The sequence below is a fragment of the Aythya marila genome (genome assembly GCF_965140915.1).
Source record: "Aythya marila genome assembly, chromosome: 16".
Lineage (NCBI taxonomy): Eukaryota > Metazoa > Chordata > Aves > Anseriformes > Anatidae > Aythya > Aythya marila.
Genome location: NC_139057.1, coordinates 2840287 through 2864489, shown reverse-complemented (window position 1 = coordinate 2864489; position 24203 = coordinate 2840287). Strand labels below are relative to the sequence as shown.

The following is a 24203-nucleotide window of genomic DNA, read 5'->3' as shown; positions in this document are numbered from 1 at the left end:
TTCAGCATCACTTGTTCTATCTTCTAGATTACTCAAAAATGTTATACAACTATGTTACACAATTGACCTAATACTCAAAACTGCTGGAGCTCTAGGCAGTCTCTCCCCTATCCACAAACTGCAATTTGTCATTATCAAAATGAGTATTTCAGCAATATTTTCAGAAAAGAAAAGCTAATTTTTATATAGGTTATTTTTTCTTCAGAAGTCAGTAAGACAGTGTTAATTTCGGTGATCTGAAAAAAGTTTGGGATTTTTCACACGAAACTGAAGATCATGCTTTAGAATACGTTTGCATCATGTATACACTTAATTGTGAGGCTTAAGAAAGAAGTATGAGTTCTTGTGCCCTAGGAAGCACCCAAACTTCAGGTAACTCAGCCATCACTCCTAATTTACTCAGATGACAACAGAACTTATTAAAAACTTTTTGGAGAAAGTGTTTCCCCCACATTTATCCTAAAATAGTAAATATTTATACATTAAGCTCACACTGTTCTGATCTATACATTAAGCTTATTGTGCTGATATCAGCAGTTCTGATTTTTAAACTGTTTTTTTCCCCCATAAACTTATTGTAGATGTTTGTGCAACAGGAAGATTTCTCCAAAGATAATCCAGATACAACCTAACTTTAGATTTAGTCTGGATATGATGTCAAAATTCAAAGATTAAGCATCAAAGAACAAATTAATACAGAAAAAATATGAATAGCTATAGCATTCTGACAACAAATATATTAAGTGTTCCTCTCAATATACCTTGAAGAGCAAAGAAAAATGTCATTACTACAGTAGCTTCAGCAATACAAAGATGATGACTGCAGCACAACGTTTTTAAATTTGTGTGTGTTGAGTTGAAGAAGCTTCTTTGCCTGTATTTTGAACTGGGCATGGAACTTACTATTACAAAATTTATGCTTATTTTATATTTTGTGCCAGAATTTGCAATCATTTGAAATACACGTTTTATTACTCTTCCAAAAGGCAGTATAAAACAATTCCCTACATACTAACAACTTGAAGCAGCATCAGGACTGAAAATATCAGAACTTCAAAGACTAATTGGAATTACAAAGGTTGGTATTAGCACAGTTGGTATTAACTCTAAGAGAGATGCTTGGCAATGTTAAGTAAAAACTTTCACTCTCGTTGGAAGATATCCAAAAGTATTTGAGATTTTAAAGATTGAATAAGCCAGTCCAAAATTCTGCTTTTTTCCATAAAAAACGACCACCACATAATTTGATTTCTAAAAATATTCTTAAAAAAATCAGAATACCATACAGAACGTAGTATGGCATTTCCTTACACCTACACAAAACTTTTAAATCGCCTACTTCAAAACACTCTTAATTTTAATTAGTTCCCACAGTGATAATCTATGGATGAATTTATACTGAACAGTAATATTTAGAGGGTTGTTCAGCTTTATATTTAGCTTTATAAAGAAAAATCAGATTTACTGCTATACAAGTTAAGCCACTGCCTCAAAGTACTCTGAGGAATATGAACAACAATGAACAATTACAATACTTACAGGTTGAAATATCTTGAGTTTTTTCTTCCCACTTGGATTTGAAGCTTTTTCAATCCTACCCTTGATCCCTTGGTCCTCAACAGACTTTTGTTCAACTGTTCCAATGCTTGTGAATTCTGTACCATCCACATTTATTTGACTTCCTTTATCTTCCTGCGGCTCTGTTTCTGAAATAGGCTCATCCTGCACCTGGAGAATGGTGCAGTTTGGACAGATGTAGTCCTCACCATTCCTCTCCAACAGCCGCCCTCGAGCCTCGGAGATACCCACACAGTCACCGTGAAACCATTCCTCACATCTATCGCAGCAAATCATAAACCTGAAAAGAACCAGGAAACAGTGAAACATAAGGAACTAATATGCCAATTAAAGTTTGACAAGTATTTTAACACAGATCTTTGCCATGCTAAGGTATTAGTATACTGTTTTGCTTCATTGTTCATTTGTTTTCATTAGTTGACCCCCTCCTAAATATTTCTCATAAACCACCCCCCAAATCTTCCAATGAACACAAAAGCTCATTTTCATAAACCCAAAAAGCAAGCTATGGAATTTGGGTTATTTTCTCCAATCACAGAAGAACTCCAGCTACTCGCATTGCACTTTAAGTTGAAAATCTTGCCTACCTGTTGTTATGAGGCTGACGACAGATACAATACAGTGCATTGGGGTCATAAATCTCAGATTCTGGTTTTCCTTTGGGCAATTCTTCAAGTCCTTCATCCGTAACCCCTTTTACTCCAACAGTAGGCTTTATCTCCTTCTCAACCTGAAGATCTTCAGTGTTTTCCTCAGACACAGTAACTTGACTTGCAACCTCAGTGCCATCTATAATCTCAGGCTCCTGTTTGACGGGTAATTCAGCTTTAACTTGATTTTCAGGCTGGACATCACCTGTTTCTGTAGGATCTTGCTCAGAAGGTCTTTTTCTCAGGCGGGTCTGTATATCGTTCAGTGTCAGTTGAGCAGGCTTTTGTTCAACACGTTTGTTTCTTAGTCGATTCTGCAGTTCCTTTAGTGTTAACCCATCACTGTCACTATCAGAAGTATCTTCTTCCTCCTCCTCCTCTTCCTCCTCCTCCTCTTCATCTTTTGTGCGTCTGCTTTTAGAGCCTTTCTGATCCTTACTACTCCTAGTGACACTCCTCCGAGTCACAGGTTTCATATCAGAAGCACTCTCAACGCTATCTTCTGAAGCAGTTTCAGCATCTGTGGCTGGACAGGATGCGGGTTCACTTGAATCTTCCAAAGCAATAGGAGCATTCCTCCTTCCCCTGCGTCTTACTGTTGTAAGAAATTCTTCCACTCTTTCTGTTCGCTTGGGTTGTCGCCCACTACGCCTGAGGTTTAAGCCTTGTTGCTGCTGCTGCGGCTGTTGTTCACTGGAGTCCATATCAATATCTCCTGCACCTTCTCTCTTGGCAATTGTAGTTCTTCGAAAACCCCAGGTTTTCCTGAACTCTTTGCTTGTAGGTTTGATAGTTTTTTGTTCCTCCTCATTGCTTTGCTCACCTTTTTCATCCAAAGCTGATGCTAAAAACAAGGTAATAGTTATTGAATTTGTGGTGAGAGATGTTTTTCCTACACTTTTTATCCAACATAGTATTATTTTATTTGTGGTAATAAATACAAACACCTCCACCTCATTTTATCTGAAAACAGATAAAATACTTTGTTGTGCATATATATTGCAGCAGTGGCAAGTAAGCATATCACTGAATGCTGTGTCAAAATAATCCAACTGCCACAAACTAGTTATTTAAAAACGTATAGTACAGGATGGACAAATAAGCATATTTTTCTGTTGAATTTAAGATGAAATCTTACCAGGGGAACTGTTTTCCATGTTATCAGTATTAGATTCAGATTCCAATGACGCTGGCTGTAAACTTACAGCTTGTTCCATAGTACAGACACCACTCTCCCCACCCTGAAATGCTGAAGACAAACAATATACAAAGCTTAGATTCAAAAAGATTCATAGCCTAAGTAATTAAGTATTCTGACAAACTCATTAGTTTATTGTAAAGAGCAAGCAAAATATCTAACTTTCATTTCAAGCCACTAAAGTCACTGAATACTAACAAAAGTTCACTGAAATCCTTCAAAAAACGAAACTTTAAATATACGGGTTTGGACACTATACTGTCATGTTTTACTAAAGAGCCATTAGCATTTCTGGTATTTCTTTTTCTTTGAACAGTAAGAGCCAAGCAATTTATTTTGATAATCTTAAATCACCAATAAAATCAACTTTGTCAAGTTTAATGTGTGCACAGCATGTATGCTTTAACCCTAAACACATACTTTATTCAGTTGCTTTCATAATAGCTAAAAAAATATTTTTATATAGATTTGAACAAAAAAGTTACTGCAGAAGTATGCTATTGTACCTCTTACAAGATCAGAAAACAGATGCATCTGCACACTATTTTGTGGACAAATATTCTAATTCTCAAAAACTCCTTCATAGTACGAACCTGTTCTCTGGGGTTTGTCTGGGAAAAAAAACTTGTAGCAATTCCACTCCACAGGGGAGCACAGGAACTACATATGCACCAGTGCCAGAAGAACAAGACCATGCAGCAGAGCAAGGAGTTATCAAGACAGTGCAGACATGTTTCCTTTTTTTAAAGATGAGGTTGGTACTTGGTACCAATAACATTTTCTGCTAGAAAGGTGAGCTGATTGCTTACAGTAGGATAAAACACACAGTAGAAACAGCCAGCTTACAGAATTTCTAAGCTAACGCTGTTTAGAATCCAAAACTGATTATTCTTTGACTAAGTGTCAAAACAGGAGAAAAAAAGAACCGTCCCTATTGAAATAACTGTTTTACTAGGTCTGTATCTACTTATTAAAGAGTTTAGCAGCTGCTGTTTTGTTAAATTGTTTCAGAAACTCTGGTGGGCATTCAGGATAAAAGCAATATACTTTCCCCTCATTTCTCCTCTAACAAGGTTTACTGGCTAGAAAAAATGATAGAAAATAGAACAAAATAAAGATCTTCTCAAGCATTTCTCTGGGGAAAAAAATAATTGAATTAAACCTGATAAACACTGCTCCATGATACTGTTATTTACAAAAAGGTTTTCAGCCTGTGTGTCATTCTACCAGAATGACAACCCCAAAAAATATCAAAGAACCTTCAACTATGACAGATGGAGCCACAGGAAGAGAAAAAGTCTGTGCTGACAACCAGGACCCATTTTCCTCAGAAGTCTCCCCCAGCATACTAGGAGACCGTCTTATCTGAGAAGACTTAAGCAAATGACTGAAATAAATACAGAATCTTAGGCTGCACTTCAAGTACTCAGTAATCATCTGGTTCAAACAGGTACTAAAGTCAGTATTACACCACAGGGCAATGTTTTAAATGAATTGCATGCCATGTAAATATGCTCTCCTAGAATTCAAAAACTATGTTTTGCTGTCACTGCAATCACATTGCTCACGTAAGACTATAATATGCAGCAGTAAGTGCACCACAATTAAGTAGATAAACAAACAGTACTTTCAAAAACAATTACAAAAAAACCTAACTCTTCCCCACGCGTGTTTTTGGAGTGGTTATATGCGTCTTCCTGGCACAAGAATTATACAGGTTAGCCAAATGGAGACGTTAACATAATTCCTAAATAACAGCGGTTGCTGAAAGAATCAAAGCTATATATATTACAGCTACACCTTTCAGAGGCATTTTTAGCAACCTTTTCAATCTGCTTCCAAATATTGCAGTGTACCCTGGTGATAAATGCCTCCTTGTTTCACATATTGCATCAGCTGCATCACTGTTCTGCTGTATCACACATGATCCCTCTACAATGTAATTCCGATTTTCTATCATTACATTTAGTGTTAAAACAAGTATAACTATCAACGCTAAGAAAACAATTAAGCTAGAGAATTGTAAAAAACACTGATATTTAAAAAACGTAACTTAAATTGCAACTTCAAGTCATTTTAGTGACATACTATACATATAGCTGTAAAGACAGCAGATTCCAGAACATCATTTGGATTCCAGATCAAATTAGAACATTTCAGTTAGGATCAAAAATTACTATAGTACTACAGGCTTAAAATTAAAGAGCTGACATTGTTTCAATCCAATAGGAAATTCCATTAAATTCTCCAAAAAAAACATTAACTGTATTTGTTTTGTTTTTAAGGGCAACACAAAAATTATATTCACATAAGAAAAAGGCTGCAATGGAAGAGCAGAATATTAAATATTTAAAATCTACATCTTTGTTTACCTTGAAGATAAAGAAATGCTAAAAGCTACAGGCAGAGGTAATCCAATTTGAGATTTAAATTCCACATAAAATATAAAAAAATAAGTGTCTTCAGTGCCCTCTATATCTTTACCTGACACAGCATTAGAGGTTTGAACGGTTTCTCCCTTTTGAGACGAATGAAAAGGAGAGCCAGAGGAGGGCAGCAAAGGATCAGAGTCATTCAGCATTATCCTTCCAGCACATGCTGAATTTCCTGATTCAGAAGTGCCAGACTGAGTCTTTGAGCTGTCAGCAGGACCAAATAATGAAAATAGTCCTTTTCCTGCTGACACCTGGAAAAAAAGGAGACAAAATAAGACACCAATGTATTTATGAGCTTATCTTACCACTGTATACTTAAGCTTGGAATTGTTTTGTATCCATTACGTTATAAACCAACTTCTGTTATTTTGCCCTTTTGACAGTTTTCTATTTTCAGCAAGACACTGAACCAGGAATGAAAAGTGAAAGTAAAAAAAAAAAAAAAACCACCTCCACCACTTACCAACAGTTTAGACCTTTCAAACAAATTCAAGATGCAAGTGTCATCTCATCAATTCACTGTGAATAAATTAAGACTTTTATAACAGTAACAAACTGTATTCAGCAAATCTACTCCATTTCCAGTATTTAAAAGCATTCTTTATTAAATTTAGTAAGCATGTACAATGAAAATGCAGAAATGCTTTTAAACTACACTGGCATACCCAGGCTTACAGTAGGGAAGGCCTACCAGTCTGTACTAAATTTCATCACAGAAGACATACACAGCTTTGAGGACTTAAATCCAAGTGGCTACTCACTGGTTTTATATGGTGGGATAATAAAAAAACATGGCTGAGTATCTGAATTAAGGAATATTCCCTGTCACTGTCCCTTTCACTAAAAAGGGCTTGCAATACAGAGCATTTCAAAAGTTTTATTTCAAGAACAGATGATGACATTAGTATCTGAAACCTCCCCCCCCCCAAGAAAAAAAAAAAAAAAAAAAAAAATCAACCCTTGGGAAACATTTCAGAATCAAGGCACTTATTTAAAGTACCTGAACAAGACAAACTATTTGGATGGGGGTCCCAATTCACATGTGAAATAGCAAACAAACATGAATCCTAACTGCTTGCTTCTGAGCACAAGGCTGGAAATCAGCAGGAAAACCCCAAAAAGTCTGCTCCATTAGCACAACACTGGAAAAAGAATTTGGGAGATTAACGGGATAAAAGTCACTTTTGAATTGGTAAATTAGGTGGAGACAAAAGAACAGTAATAATGGACACAGACCGTGTGTGTCAGGGTTCTGCAATTAAAGATGCATGGGAACTGCCATACTAGGTGTAGGAAATCACTAGAACGTTTAACAGTGTTTTGAAGCATTAAAAACAGATTTTGGTAATAATATGCTGTTTAGAGATGCTTCTTTCTTTCTAAGCAACGATAATCTCTAGGTAATCTCTAATGTCCCAAATAACAGGGAGCAGGGAAAAGACCAACCCCACCCTAGGTGTGATCTGTCATCAGTGGATCACTCATTTGATAAACAGTAAATCTCAATTTGCATGACTGTGGGAATGGAAATTTTGAAAGAAAATGACTATATAGATAAATCTACATCAGCATTTCCCACCTCTGCACTTTCTCTGGAGAGGATTATACACATTCTTCACCTGTGCCAACCATTCCCACTCAAGGAGAAAAAGGAGGAAAAAAATATACAAAAAAGAGAGCAGAATAACCTAATCTTACAGACCCTAGTACTGTATCTCATGTCATTGAATACCTGCTCTAATATGCATTTTGCTCCATTGTCTGAATCAGTGATTACATCCAAGGAGTCAGTCACTGATGGCTGAAGACAGTCTGAGTTAAAAGTGCCTTCTTCCACGCTGCTGCTCTGTAATAACCTTTCAATCTCCCTGTTCAGAATCTCCAACTCATCACACATCATGCAATTTTTAAGTGATATTCCTGAAGGAAGAGGGAAAGTCAGCTAATCACTCCTTGTTCAACACTTGTATTAAACTGAAAACAAACTGTGCTTCTTAAACATGCAGGAAGTGCATCCTGTTTGAATAACGTATCCAGTAACATACTACAGGAAGAATTGTCTAAAGAAAGGATGGATTTTGTAGTGCACAATGAAGCACTGGGGCATGCACAGCTACGTGTGCAACACGCTCTTTACAGTTAGGTCTGAGCCACAGAGCTGGTATTACTACAGCATTCCAGAAGTCAAATCAGCATCCTTTCTTCTCTGGAGCTATTCTAGCTCCTTGAACTCAATACATTTTTCAGTCTGATAGTCATACCCCACCCAGTGGCAAGGCTGCACAGTACACAGTTTTAATTTAGCATATTATTTTTAACATAACTGAAAACTTAAAATTCTATTCAAGAATGTGTTTTTGAGGGGAGGGCGGGGTATGGGGGACAAAGTGGGGATATTATCTTATTACCTTTATTATCTATTATTACCTCTATTATCTAGAGGAAAAAATTCTAATAGAGCTACATTTTCAAAATAATTTCAAATTTTGTAGGTATAAAATTCATTACACTTAACACACCAAAAATGCAGAAGACCCGTATTTGCTATAAAATGCTTGTTTTCCTTTATTATTTAGTATCCCCATTTGGTCCAGATTATACTTATTTACTTATTACTTATTATTTAGCTCCTGCAGAATTGCATCTTAAAAATGGGCTAAACACGCCTTTAAAAAGGCTGAAAAACAGTTTCTGAAAACAAAAGCACAAAGCCTTAACTCGCAATTACACTTTTAAACATAACAAGCCTGTTGACAATGCTAAGTAAAAGTTCCACAAACCATTTTCAAAAAATGTTTACTACAACATACAGAAACGTGGGAAGAGAAACAGGTATTTGACAGTTTCCAAATTTGGTATGACTTTTGTTTGTTCTCCATTTAAGCATTAAGTTGCAGTTGAGATTCTGACAAATGTAAGCTGAAGCAACAAAGTGGTTACCTGGATTTGAAGGAACTGAACATTCATGATAAACTTACTCTCTTCTTCCTCTAATACAGCACATTAATCACATTCCTGAAACTGAATTCTGGCTGGAAACTGAAAATTGCTGTACTTCCCCCAAACAGACAATTCCTATCAACACCCTCCTGCCTTTCTGCCACATCTCCTTTAGAAAGGCTACTGTGTACCTTTGGAAATATTACAGACCATCATCTCTGAAAGTGATTGTGCAGTACAACAAAACAATGTTGATAATAGATATATATGCTCTTAACTTGTTCAGAAATCCTCTCGTTTTGCTTAGGGGAGCAACTTCTGTGATAAGCGATCTCCACTGTGAAAATATGTAAGATTAGAAGGCCAACTATAAAGTTGGAAAAACAAATCAATAATTACTTAAAAAGGAAATAGTTCTTTCCCCCTCATGGGGGGGGTAGACTTTGTCAATGAAAGTCCCAGGTCTGTTGATTTAAATGCTTACATAACACAACAGGTCCACATCAAACAAGGGATTCACACTGCACATTAAATCCACATTTATGGACTACAAAGAACAAGTGCAGCCCCAACATTAATTACATGAGCTACCACTTTCCTACTGCCTTCTCCTCTGCTCACAGTTCAGTGTTTTATGCCATGTGCACCCAACCCTCTTTACCACACAAAGCATCCACCCAAATTCTTCATCAATAGATTGGGTTTATTAATTCAGCAGAAAACTAACCAAAAGAGAACCAAAAGGATGAAAACTGAACACAGCTAGTGCAAAGACACACAAGAATAGGCATGGAGAACAAGAGCCCTTTAAGCAGCTGCATGCTGCATCAGCTCAGCCCATCTCACTCAACCTGTGCACACCATCAGGCACTCAGCGAGAGCTCATCACATCTTATCCAGCAGCACTTCATTATCTGCTCTCTCAGCCAGGACTTCCTTTTCAAAATCCAATCAGTTTTAAGCTTGCAAACTGTAATGCAAGCATTCCAGTGAAAGGAAACAGTCACTTAGAATTGGAACAAAAAGGAGATGCTCAGTACCTTGAAAAAGGATATTCAGCCAAGAAAATATTTATGTAGGTTTTTCCTCCCCCATTATTTTACAGGTGAAGTGCTTCAGTACTGCCGAGTTGGGTTATTCAGCCTACATGGCTTGAAGAAATCCTAGGGAGTATCAGCAGCCAACCTAACAAGATTCCCAAATTCTGAATCCTGCCACTGCAACAGCACTCATTCACAGGCATGCAATACACCTACAAAAAGCATCTATCCTCCAAGGTCTTCATTAATCAACAGTGGAAAAAAAAAAAAAAAAAAAAAGGGGAAGCTTGTAATCTTGTTCTTTTTCTGTACATACGTTATCACTATCACTTTTAGACAAAACCTCATCAAAAGCATACCGCTATGTACTGCCATCTTTGTAACCCAACACTTTAGAAATCTCAAGTAAAAAAAAAAAAAAAAAGAAAGGATTTCTGTGCCAGTTATGCAGACATATGCCAATACAGGATAACTGCAGGACAGGCAACTTGAAGGTACCTGCATCTGCTGAATGCTAACTTCATTAAGCCCTTTTTAAGATGCCTCAATACACCTTCATCTGATAATAACAGAGCAAAGCTTTTAAAGAACTGCTACATTCCCCCATCTTTTTGTCTTTCTATTTTTAGACAGAGGTCCATTCAACAAGTGACTTACACATTCAAATCAGTATCCCCACTTCATTTGCTCTAAAGAGGTAATAATCATTCAGTGGGTCCACAGACCGCATAAAGATCCCGGCTTTTTCAGAACTTATAATTTAATTGCATGATGAACTTCCTATGTCAATTAACTAGGAAGAACTCACTCTAAAAAAGGATATTGAAAGTCAGCTTAGTAATACCTTTAACATGAACTAAAAGCAACCAAAAGCAGTAGCCTTATTTCTCCTTCATCCAAGGATTTGTGCACAAGCAAAAACCCATGTCAAAATTCTGTGCAAATTCTTCAGGTTCAGCTTTTTTTTTTTTTTTGAGGATTTTTTATGAGAAAATAGTGATCTTTTTCTTCTCATTACTGCTAATCCTCATGATAGCTACAGTTAGAAGGCAAAATATATTGCACCTTATTCCATGTTTCTGGATGTGAGTGGTGCTCTTTAATACTCAGACAAAATGCTGCAATTTGCCCAAGTTCTCATGTCTAACAATTTACAGGCTACTCAAGCACCTTGCATGAATACTTCAGCCAAAGGAGGAATACCTGGCACCTATTAGTTCTCTCATCCCCCAACTTGCCTTAAAGCAATGAAAGCAGGACTCACTGCATACTCAAGACTCACCACTGACATTAGTACCTCCTGGAGGAGCTGATTTGGTCAGCCCTGTTACCTAATAGAGGGGGGAGCTTCCTTCCACTGTAACAGGAAAAAAAAATTTGTATTGGTAAGTGGACTTAAGGTCCAGTTAATGTTTCAGATACATTAGGGATATTCAGTGGCCAGGGTCCAAAGACAGGCCAGAAACCTCAAACAATCACAAAAACCAATATAAGCTTCAGCAGCTTTCTAAAAACCAAGTTAGTAAGAAGACAGGAGAGTACTTGTACATGCAAAGAAATTCAAAGCTTAATAAAGGTCTTACGATAATTAAAATCTGTTAAACACTGTAGTTCATCAGTGACCGGTTTCAACTCCACATCCTGACACAAAACTAGTCTGGGCCATGATTTTAAAAATTAGCTTCAGCTAGAATGACTTGGAACTGGCCTTTGATTATATTTGTTTCTTCAGAATTAGACGGCACTACATGAAAGGCATTTGGCTAGAACCAAAGAGCAAAATACTGGGTTTCTTAAATATCTAAGGATGCTATGAAATGGACAGAAAACATCCTCCCCAGAATGATGTAACAGTGCTTCCAACCACAGTTGAAGCTGTTTGTTCATTTTACTCCCTGTAAAATTGGCACAGATCTTGCCAAGGCCTCCTTTAAGCACTGAAAAATTCCTGTGAAGTGAGTGTGTCAGCATCACATGACAAAAATTTGATTAAGAACTCCACTAAGGACAACATTTATGATGCAAGTGAAAAAAAATGTTGGTATGGCTCAGTTGATGCTGCTCCTAGCTAGAAGGCTAGAATTTCCCATTAGAAAATGATTTTTGCATCCCCATTTGTCAAAGATGACATCTGGGAAAGCAGCACTCTTTCTACTTCACAGCAACAGAAATAATCCCTTGTATCAGCAAGCATCACAAAAGCAGCTCAGAGGAAGTCAGTAGGGCAAAACCTACTTTGTACATAAACGAGCAGTTTCATTCTGACCATGGGCAAAAGGTACAATCCTTTGACCCTTAGAACAGCAGGAAATAAGTTCTGCACTAGCACTGGTAAAAGCCACGTAGGCACAAGGCTGCAGCAGTCCCCTCCATCGGCTCTTTCTACAAAGATGCAGGAGCAGACTACTTAAATGAGAAGCAACAGAAAGCAGATCATGCAACTGAGACATGTCCCCACTCCTCTGAGGAGAGACTGCTTGGTCCAAACCTATCTCAAGGCTGGCACAGAGTCCCTGATGTTTGCAGGTGTACATCAACATGCACAACCTGACAAAAATCACATCCATGCTAAGAGAGTTCAGACTGTACGGGGCACCAATTTCCTCCAGAAGTTCAACTTCTATACAGTATGTTTATTGTCATTTAAAATGTAACCACTGTATCTTCCCTTCTGAAAGGGGGAAATCACCTTTCAAAGTGAAAGGGGAATGTTATGACAGAAGGGATATAATGAGAGCAAAGAGTAAGAAAAGCAGCAGTCAGAAGGCTTAAGTCCAGATGTGGAGAAACTGATGTGAGCTCAACCCCCCACCCCCAACTGATTTACTATTTGTTTGACTTCTCTAGACACACCGTAGTTCAAGGTGAAAGTCCAGACATCCCCGGTAAATACATTTTATGCCAGTAAAAACTTTACATTTGAAGGATCACGTTAAAAACACAGCTTGCATAACATTTCAGTGTTTTGCTGATTATTAGACCTAAGGGTATAAAAACCAAGCAGAGACAATGCTGCAACAACTGCAGCACTTATCTGTAAATGCCTTGCTGGCTAGTTAAGTCTTAAATTAGTTGTAAGACCGTAACAAGCCTACCACCTTATAAAACCACAGTACTAGCAACTTCAAAGTGGCAGCAAAGAGCCAATACATTATTTCCCATTAAAAAACTAACACATTAATATGCTTTGTAGTTTCAGTGATGCCAATTCAGTAACATGTAACTCAGTGATACAGCCCTGCTCCTCAGAAATACCCCATCCCAATTTAACGATTGTCTACTCTTTGTTAAGACTGCATGAAGTAGTAATCAATCGAGGCAAATACAAACGTTGTGCTATGCAGCCACCTTAGGACAAAGCATCACCAGGATCCGGGCACATTTACAAGACAGCAAGCACCATCAGTATGCAGTGCTGACGCCAGTTACCTGGTATGCTTTAGAATTTCAACATTAACTGCATTTTTATTTATTTTTTCATTTCCAAAGATGCAGAAAAAAGTGTTCTGTTTTCTTCCAGATTTTTCTTCCAAGAAAAATGAGACTGAAAACATTTATAAATGTCAAAAGATCACTTTTTCTACTTAAAGACATTGAAGAAATATACCAGACTGACAACAAACTTCCCTAGCAAACCAAACCAGGTGGCAGCTTACTTCTTGAAATAATCAAGAACATGGATTTGTTACAAGAAGTCAAAGAAATAGCTTCCTTTAAAAACAACCACATATATTCACATGGTCTTTGCTCTTGTAACAAAGAAATTAACCTTTCCAAATTAAAACATCTTCAGTCACTCATTACACAAACCCTCTCTATTGTGTCTGAAATGAGTTTACACACCAGCATCCTTTGTGATTTGTAGCCTAAAAAGGCAACTCACTTACCTTATGTGAGCCTCACAGGAAGGCCGTGGCCACAGCCTCACCTGAGGGATAACTGCACACACAGGACACCAACCCTGCACACGGGCAGTGAACGTGGGACCTCCTGGAAGTGTTGAGTTTAGCGTGTATGCACAGAATCCCATTACCATGCACAAACAGTGGACTCTGATGCACAGTAAGACTTAGAAAAGACAACGAGCAACTCCACGGTATAAAATAGCTACCCCAAGCAAAAATAAAGAGCATGAAGTAGCCGCCCAGTTTGTGCGACAAAATACACAGACTTCAGACTAGAAAATAATTTTCCCCAGCAAAATATTTTAAAAAAAATTCTTGTATCGGATTGTACCATACAGGATCAGACAGTAAGAAAAAAGGCGATAAAAAAAGAAGGTATGGACCACTCAGTAATGTGGCAGAACAAGGACAGAACCAAGCACTACAAGTTTATTTTATTCTGAGTAAGTAGCAAAAATATGCTTCTTTCAATCAAAGTGAAGTTCCCACAGCTGAGTTCTTAAACAGCAATTTCTCATAGAAATATTCAAGGTGCTTTAGCATGAGTCCACCTGGCAAGCATGACATTTTTATTTAAGAAAAGACTGTGCTCATATCAACACCACGGACTTTCACTGTCACATTGCACCAGTCAGGGTCGTTAAGGGGTACAGTCCCCAGTTAACAAAGCAGTGCTGGCATAAGCTCCTCTCACCAAGGTAATTACACCATCAAGATTGTACTTTTGCCTGGACTTTTTCTGTTTACAGGGTGGAGCAGCAGGTGTGCACCGTCCTGGTGCAGTGCAGCTTTATCAAGGTGGCTGCCCACATAACATAAAAGCTCTACCAAGGCACCAGCCCAGCTCCTTCCACGTAAAGGAGCAGTTTATCTTGGGAAGAAGCAAGACTGAAAGTTGCCTCAGACTCCCTGAATGAACAAAGCTTCATTAGCAAACAGATCCAAACTTAGGGGCTTACACAAGAGCTTCTGCCAGCATAGCTCTGTTAAGAGCTGGGGAAAGAATGGGAACCAGCCATGGTACTGACCGAACTTTAGTAACAGCCAAACCTGAACTTCACGCACTTCACACATTCCACATCTTCTGAACTGAAGGCCCATAATCACGTTTGATAAACAGAATTCATATTTAGTTTAGGATTTCTGTATTTAATGATACTTGAACTAATTTTCAGAGGAAAGAAATACAGGCACCGCTGGTATTTTTTTTTATTATTTTTTTTTTTTACCCCAGAGCTTCCCGGGTGTTTGAAAGACTTGGCAGAGACTTTATTGGCTTACTACCAGACTTGAGCTTTTTTACTACTCCTATAATACTCTCTGAAGCCTTAGTTAACATTAATATGTGAAAGCTAATCCCATATCTGACCTAACAATTAAAGTTTACCCAAATAAAATAAAATACAATTGAATTCTTTGGTCAGGTTCTTCTCTCAGGCTCTGAGCAGTATGAACAGAAATGGCAAGTTTTGCTGATTAAGAACCACTGTAAGCACAGTCCACGTAACCACTGTAAGCACATGCAGTGTAGGTAACTTTGCTCTTTTTCTACTTTTACATAAAAAGGGAGGAACCTTTTTGTGGTTAAAAGCTTAGATTCCAAGAAAAAAATTAACAATTGCCATAAAAGAAACCTTCTAAAGGCCCCACCCAGTACAAGCCACATTTATACACTATGGTCCTAAATTAGGCAACAGAAACATCAATTATAAACTTTAACTGTAATTGGGAATTAGTCACTATACAATAATCTTTACCATTTTTTTCCCAACACTTTGAATAGAAATATTTTACAAATACACACAGCTTATCTGCCTAACGTTCAATTTCTGTTACAAAACTTGACCTCTTCAGCAGTGCTGAAAACTATTTTCAGCAACTGCAAAGGAACCCAAAAGCCTTGGGAAGGTGATTCACACAGCCTGGCACTCATCCAGCAAAGTACTGGAGAAATCTGTTCTTTACCGTGACTTAAGAACGCCAGGTTGTGTTAAGTGAACAGCAACAGTTTATTCAGGTCAAGCCTATCATCCTTACAGTTTAACTCTTCAACATCCTGTAGCTTGTTTATTTTAAAACACACAATAATGCGATTCTAGAACTGACAAGTTTCAGCATGAACACTTACATCATACTTCATATTCCCTCTTCTTCAAGAGTTTTACACAAAGTAGGAGAGTTATGCAGGCTTTTTGTAAAGTTGCAACTGTTATCACACAACCTAGATACACATACTAAAACATTACATGTAAAAAATATTAGTTTACAATTTAAATTATCTGTATCTTCTGGCATGTCTAATTATTGTTGTCAGCAGAACTGAATGGACAGAAATAGACTCAGAACAACTGCAGGATTACAATTTCTGACCCTATCAGCACAGCTGTTGAAGAAAAATCCTGCATTTTTTACACTTTTTAAAACTATAAATTTGTAATAAGTGAGCTAAAATACAGTATCTGAAACCAGTTATCAATTTCATTCTCATTCCATCAAAAAGGCTTCATTATATGAAACAAATTAATTTCTCCCTCAAAATTCAGTGAAACACAGTAATTACAGCATACTGATTATGTTATGATAAATGCACTAGACTGTTCTATTCCCAGTTTTGGTTAGGGTTTACTATGAGAACACACAACACACATTAATGGTTTTGTGTCTTAACTCCCTAACTAGAATTTTTAAGATATTTCTTAGCCTCAAAGTCTAACAATTCTGTTGACACTATCCCTCGTAAAACCTGTGAAGCACTCACTTATTTCAGAAGCTGTATTAGATGAAAACAATAGCAATATAACCTTTAAAGCTTAATTGACATTGGACTAATTATCACCCTAAGGAATGGGCTTGAGAGCACACAAGGAAGCAACCAGTTCTTGCATAAACTGGATAAAATTTACTGATATTAAAATCTTTTCCTTAAACTTTCTGCCATGGTCCTACTAGCTGAGCACTACAGGAGACACTAGGCAGAAACTGTGCACCAGAAAGTAAAACCAGTGCAGACACATTATTACTTCCGTCAACTGGAAACCATCTAATCTTACTCTCGCTGAGTACAGCCCTGTCTTCTTTCATTTCTATCACTTCAATTTCATAATCTTTTAACTTAATCCCTGTAATCCTTCCCCTTCCTCCCTCTGCTGAGTGTTTCTGGCTGAAGTTTCAAGCTGCACAGAATTAAAAACCCACAGTTAAAAGTTACAACTATAAAGATATAAACTGAAATGAAATAATACAATCTATTTCCAGGAAATCTCGGCAGTGAAGTAGGATTAAGTAGAACAAAGATTATCTTTTGTTGAGTACATCACACACTAGAAAACTTACTCAATCTCATTTACTATTTTGGGCTCATACTGTTCTATTAGCATTGCTTTTAAGAGGTTTTTGTTGTTGTTGTTTAGCTTAATTAAAAAAAAAAAAAAACATGAAAAGCACTCTCTGAAACATTCTTTGAGTTGTATGTATTTTACACATGATCGGTCTTAAAAATCCATAATTACTTCAGTGTACGTAAATTTGCAGCAGAACAAAAAGCTCATCTGCACACCAGAATATAGATGTCCCTTTAAAAAGAAAAACAGGAAATATGGAAAAAATATTTAAACTCTAGTCTTGAAATCAACAGTTACTTGATTTGCAAGTCATGTGGTCTCAAAGTAGGCTGAAGGCTAACATGAGCCTTTATTCTTCTACCAAAGTGCATTAAAAAGCCTTTATGTGCAATATGTTTCTGGAACTGTGAAGGGAAATTTTTTAAGGCCGAACTCTGAGCAGCTATTTTGAGCATACTTCTATATTTATACCTATAGAAAGTTCCAAATGTCAAAGAACAATAACGAGCGGCTGGCATATATAATAGAAGTGGAGCACAACCCAAAATATCTATTACAATTAGCACAGTGCATGCTACACTTGTACAGAAACTACACATTGTCATTTTTCATTGACCAGCAAGCCAACTGCTTAAACAGCTATGAAGTTTTGTTAGTTTTGTTTGCAGAAGTTTCAACAAGAAGCAGTTGAAGCTATACCAAGTCAAGTTACCCCTTACAATAAAAACCTGGTGTAAAACAGATTAAAAACAATGAGAGTTCTCACAAAATTAAGGAAAATGTAGTTGAATATCAGCAGCCAAAGAACTTGTTTAAATGAGGCTGTGATGATTAAGGATTGAAAAAGAGCTACTTCTGGAGTCTCATATAAATTATCCAGGAAATTTAAAAAAAAAAAAAAAAAAAGGAATTTGGGAATGCTAAACACATCCTTTTATATCAAATAAAAGGAATTGGCATTTTTGCCTCCCTGAAGTTCCTAGAAAAAGGAAGATGTGAGAGCCCATCCAAAACAAACAAACAAGAAGTTACACTGTTTTTAATTACTGAACATACAGCATGAAGAGTGTGACATATAAACACTTAGTAACATAAAGATTGTAATGTCCTTTCCAAGATAAAAATGGAAAGCTAAAGATCTTCTTCACCTGCTATATACAGCCCAGTATAGCTATCCCACCCAATAAAGCTATCACTTGGAGGTATAAAACAAAAACTATATATTTGTTTAAAACAAAATTTGGTCGCAATCAAAGATTTGCTTTGTGCAAGCCAAATAAGCAGCTCTAAAACACCATCACCTCCAAGAGACAGTATTTAAGTACATTGGGGGGGGGGGGGGGGGGGGGGGTATGGAAGGGTGAAGGAAATAGTTACTGACGATTAATTTATTGAACATTTAAGCCGGGAACGATTACCAGCAGCTAAAGATCCAACCCCTTCTCTCCCCAAAAAACGAGCTAATCGCCAGAGCGTGACCAAACTCAACTTTTCTGGTGTAACTCACCGCTGGGGAGCACGCCTCCGTCCCCGGGAGCGCAGCAGCACCGCGGGCAGGCCGTTTCGGTCCCACCCTGCGGGCCGGGCCCCGGGCTGGTTGCGGGTTCCTGGAGCCCCCCCCTGCACCGTTTCCCCCCCCCCCATAAAAAAAAAAAATAACAAAAAACAGCCGGGGAGACGCCGAAAGAGAACGGGCCGGCGGCTGGATCGCTCGTGACGTCAGGAAGCAGCTTGCTGGCGTCAGCTTGGGTGTGACGTCGATCGCCTCAGCTCACCACCGTCCTCTGCTCTCCTGTCCTGACCCGTCCCGTCCCCGTCCCCAGCGGGGCTGCCCCCCTTCCAGCCCTCTCCGCCCGGCCAAGGCCGTCCTCTGCGCCCCGGCCCGCCCGGAGCCTGATGAGGCGGCTGCGGGGGATTTTTTTTGGCTTCCCCACCACGCAGTCGCCGACCTCCTGTGGAAGCTGGCCGCGTCCCCGGCGTGCCTGAACCCGAAGAGGCCGCACAGCCCCGCCGGGCCCCCCCCTCAGCCCGGCCCGGCCCTCCCCGCCCGCCCGCCTCCATTTTCTCGCCGAGCCCCACAAGGCGCCGAGGCCTGAGGAGGCGCCCTCCCCCCCCTCCCCCTTTTCTTTTTCCCCCCCGCGGCTCCTCCGCTTCTTTTCTCCTCCCCGTCCCGGTGCTTTTTAGCCGCTGGCTCCCCTCTCACTCACCGCGGGGAAGGGACGGGGCTCTCGCTGCCACCGCCGCCGCTGAGGGGCTCAGCCGCGCCGCGCCGCCATTTCCTCCTCGCAACTGCTCCGGAGCAATGGGCGGGGGCCGCGCTCCTCCCCCTCCTACCATAGACACCGACATGGCGGCCAGCCGCCGCGCCTCGCTTTGCGCACGGCTCCCGGAGGACTCCGGGCTCTCGCCGGCTCCGCCTCACGGCGAGGAGCTGGGCGGGAAAAGCGCAGCCTCAGCCTCTCCTTCCCTACATGCTTACTGTCCCCTTATCTTTACACAGCCCCTGCCCCTCATATTGCCCGTCCTCTCAGCTCCAGGATGCTCTGGGGTAGCCCCCTTCTCCTCAGCAGAAAAGTGTTGTGGGGAGAACATGGCTGCTGCTTGTCCTCATCAAAAATAGCCGGTGTCTTACAGGAAGGGTGGTTTTGTGCCCTGTTTGTGAGGCCCCCAGTGCCAGAGCAAAACCACACTAAATAGTCTTGCTTACAGTGACTTGCACTGCAAGGTCAGCTCTGTGACAGAATTTGCATGGCAGAGGAGTTGGTGCCTTGTAGACTCAACTGCTACCAGCTCATTCCAATGTATTTTCTTTTTTTTTTTTTCCCCTATATTCCATCTGCTAAATAAAATTAAATAGCAGCTGATACAGTAATGCCTACTCCTGGGTTCAGAGTTCCACACAGATTCATTCCACATTAAGTTCCACACCTCAAGTGCCATGGAAGTGCTCTCTGCAGTACCTCACCCACCACACAGAGGCTTCCCAATGAACACTCCTTTTAAAAGGACTACGCTCCTCAAAAGCTCTCCAGGAGACAAACTACTACAAACACTTAGAGTGCATTATCTCCGCTTCATGTTTTTGTTCCTACTGCCAGCATCTGTGATATGAGCAACCAGAAATATCTGTAAGATTCCTGAGGAGTGCCAAGATTTAGAGCTTGCAACATAGACATCACATCTGAAGAGCCTTTGAGATAAAATGGAGGTGTGAGGTTTGGCTCTTTGCTCACAGTCCTCCACATTTTTCCTCATGGATTGGTAACCGTAGCTTCAGCTGTATTCCAGACAGGTGCAGCATTTACCAAGATGAATTAAGAAATGGAAAGATGAGAAAACAGGAAAATACATACTTAGCATTAATTCTATGAAATTAGTTTTCTATTGAATGATTTGATTACATTTTATACAAGTCTACATTCTAGAGCACAATATGAGACTTCAGGGAGTAAAAACTCAGAATGATGATGGAAAAGCTACTATTAGCTTTTTTTTCCCCTGACTTTTTTTTTCCTTTCCAGCCTCTCCTGCATCTGTAAAGCAGGGCAGTATTAATACTTACTTTACACAGGAGCACCAAGAGGTAAAAGAAACAGATTCCTGTACAGAAGCATAAGACACCATCATTAAAAGCAAGCAGTAGTTTAATTTTTGTTTGACAATTGCAGAGTTACAATAAATGAAAGGCACAGAGAGAAATACCTTTTGATTTAGCAGATCAAGTTCCACCGTGACTTATGCCCTCAGAAAAGCTAACGGTATTATTAATGGTTAACTTTAGCATCCAGGAGTGCTCATAACAAGGACACACCAAGGGAAGGGGAACATGCAAAACAAGGAATTGCACACCAACAGTGAACAGAGGATGCCTGCAACAGGGAATTCAGCAATGAAAAGAGTATTAAAATCTTCTTAAACACATTTGGTAAGAGGCCTGTACTATCTTAATGTAATCATTTTGCCTGCACAGTCAGTGAACACTAAAATACATCACACTTTCAACCCACAAAAAAAAAAAAATACATCTTTGTGTTAAAGACTGCCTTTTAACTAAGACCATAGCAGAATATTTATCTTTCCTGACTGAACACCTCCTTTGCTTCAGTGGTATCCTCAGCACCTCAACTCTCTGCCTCATTTCCTTCCCTTCCCCATTCTTTTCCTGTATTAAAGCCTATTTTCCCTTAATTTAGGGAATTTACTCCTGGGTTACTGGTTTGAATCTGCATTGTCCTGGCAACACACAGAAACAGCTTTTTTGATGATCTGTGTAATTGAAGTTTTGTCTTAGTTTAGGCATCCCCCTACATAACATGATCATAGCTCCTAACTGGCTTGAACTGAAAACACCGCTGAGAAATCCTAGCAGAAAGATTAACGACAATCAATCAGCTTCTAAAATGGTCTAATAAGCACCTTATCTATCTCTCCTTCTTAAGCACAGGAAAAGCTTACACTAAGATGTCTACAAAACCCTCAGCACTACTCTCCTTAAAACTTTTTTCCACTGCTTTCCAAAATCTTTTCTACTATTAGGCACTCAACGCTCCGAGACTTTGTTCTGCAGCTAATACACCCATATTTGTTTATCCCTTGGGTTTCTCTAATTGCCATTTTACATTTAAATAAGAAGAAAACTTCTTGTGCAGTATTTATATATTCTCAAAAGAGTATTTAGGCACTACCATAAAACTATTCTGAACAGGCACTAAGGCAGCATCTTCATGTTGCACAAGTACCTCCCCACATCTGGGTTCATATGGGGGGAAAAAAGCACAGGGATGTGACTTTTGCTCTCTCTCCTGCCTTGCTCTTCACCAAGACAGTTCCCTTTTTCAGTGTTTAGAAGGTCTAAAAGATGATACTTACTTTATGCTCACCCGTTCTCAGTTCTTCCTCAGTGAGTGTTCTGGGAGTCAGTTTCTAGAGCCAAGTAAAACCTTGAGATGGAGTTAGCTCAAGAAAAGTCTAAGGATAAAAGTAAACAAGCAAGTTATCATCCCTACTCTATCTCTGCTTGTTAACATATAATTTATTACTAAATCAGAAGAGACTGTTTTCATTGGCTGTGCTCCAGCTTTACCTTTTGATATGTGTGCAAAAAGGCCTGTGTTCCCAGAGCCCAGCACATCAGCCAGTATAGATACAACAGGTAGCAAAGTACTTTATCCTCTGGGTGCTTGATTCTTCAAGGCTCCTGTGGAATCATTTTTTATAAAGACTAGAAAAAGAGAGAAGCACTTTACCATACGTTAATCATATTCACCATGAAAGCAATCCCCTCCCTTACCAAGATACAGAAACTTAGAGTCTGTCCTCTACCTAGAATTGGGGAGAGTGGGGGAACTTTCTTCCCCAGTGTGTTTTTTACAGGGATTTTAGTGACTTCTTCATGAATTAGTGATTTTGACTTATGGTTTACTCCACTTAACTCCAAATATCTGCCTCCAAAATACCTCTCTGAGAAGTTTATCAAATCATAAATCACATAGAAGTCCTATAACACACACTGAATTACTTTAGCAGATACTCAAGTTCCTTTTATTCTCAATTTTGTAGTCTTTCCCCAAATTCCAAAATTCTATGTTATGATTGGCCTTATTACTATAGAATTCTTGTAGAACAGTGACATATGAAAGCCACAGAAATATTTCTAGAAAGCAAGATAGTTTGCTTCCATGTGTTGCAATCAAGCTTTGAAGGTACAAAAGCATTGATAAAGGTTTTCCCTAAGTAACAATTGTTTGGTTCCACCTTTGTGGAGAACGTGATGTTTTTAACAGATGTTAGGCTATAATACTAGGAAAAGGGAAAATGATATAGGAAACTTTTGCCCTGAATTGTTGCAGAGCAACAATTGTCTCCGTCTTCCTACTCCTTTCTGACTTTTGTAAGGCTTAAAGAAAAGCCACGCAAGCCATACAGGATTTAGTATTTCCAAATCTTTGAATAATCTAGATTAAAGCACAGTGAACGTAAATACTTCTCTTCACTAAAGAAAGCAGCAGGTATTATACACAAGATGATTAAACATTTATTCAGTGAAGTACAAGTTTAAAAGAAATTAAAACAGAAAGTAATCAGGCAGTTTTTTATCAGGAAAGAACTAACATAAAAGATGTTTTACCTAGGGTATGTTCAACCACCCCCAGACACAGTTTTCATCACACCTAAAACATTAGCAGGGAAAAATGGCCTGCATCAAGATGATTGAATAAGAGCTTCATAAATTATTGATAAACTTTGGATCTTACCACATCAGGCTAATACTGCCTTGGAAAAAAAAAAAAAAATCACTACAAATAGTAGTGTTCAGTATTACTTAACCACACAAAAACAACTGATGCTTTAGAAAGGTACTTGGTTTTCAGGCTCAGTAAGAAAATGCTTCAATAGTAACACTCAATGTTTCCTTGTTTCAGTGGTAAGTTTTCTCTAAGCAATTGTTCAATCTCTAATCAGGTTTGACATTGCCATAAAAATCATAGGAAAGGATAAAGAAGGAGAAGAGAATACATCTAGTCATGATATTCTGCAAATAGGTTACAAAGTTCTGCTGCAGTTAGTTGAATAACCTTAAATTTTTTTAATAAAAAAAAAATTAAGCATGCTGCCAAAAATCAGCTCACAAATATTTTAATTTACTTATTCGATATACTATTCTATTTTTTTTCGAAAGCAGTTAAAAGCTGTTCTTCATTCTTTACCTGTAAATAGCAGCTGTAGTAACAATTACACTCTGTCCCCTCTCTGCTTGGGGTGTTTCCCTCTATAGCAAACTCTGGAAACCCTTCTAAAGAGGGGCACCTTCCTCTTCTCTCTCCCTCTTAATGAGAATCTCCTGAGAAACTCCACCTTTTGGGGAGGAGCTGCCAAGACTCGGTGAATCTAAATAAGAGATCTTACAGGGTTCAGAAGCACAGGAAATAGAGTCTGAAGTTTTGTTGTTCCTTGTGAGTCAAATTGAGAGTGTTTTTAGAGTGATGCCTGAGGAAAAGCCCTCTCCAATCAATAGCAGTATTTACTATGCTGTAGCTTTCTTTGTCACGTGGCTAACAACTATTGGCATGAAGTACTTCATATTTGAGGTTTGCAAACTTTATGTTATTTGTAAAT

The 24203-nt window shown here is 38.7% G+C and overlaps 1 protein-coding gene across 2 annotated transcripts in view; it reads right to left on the bottom strand.

Annotated features, from left to right (window-relative positions):
- The window catches only part of DIDO1 (death inducer-obliterator 1), a 51705-nt gene extending 32278 nt beyond the window's left edge, over positions 1-19427 (bottom strand). Inside the window, exons 1-5 of one of the 2 annotated variants that reach the window (XM_082773236.1) lie at positions 19295-19427; positions 5911-6112; positions 3367-3477; positions 2166-3072; positions 1540-1858 (exon numbers count right to left, since the gene is read on the bottom strand). In XM_082773236.1, the coding sequence (XP_082629362.1) occupies positions 1540-1858; positions 2166-3072; positions 3367-3477; positions 5911-6007 (1434 nt within the window). In that variant the 5' untranslated portion in view covers positions 6008-6112; positions 19295-19427. Of the gene's footprint in view, positions 1-1539; positions 1859-2165; positions 3073-3366; positions 3478-5910; positions 6113-18594; positions 18670-19294 lie in introns of those variants that run through there. The other variant, XM_082773237.1, reaches the window with a different exon arrangement.
- Between the last annotated feature and the right edge of the window lie 4776 nt (positions 19428-24203).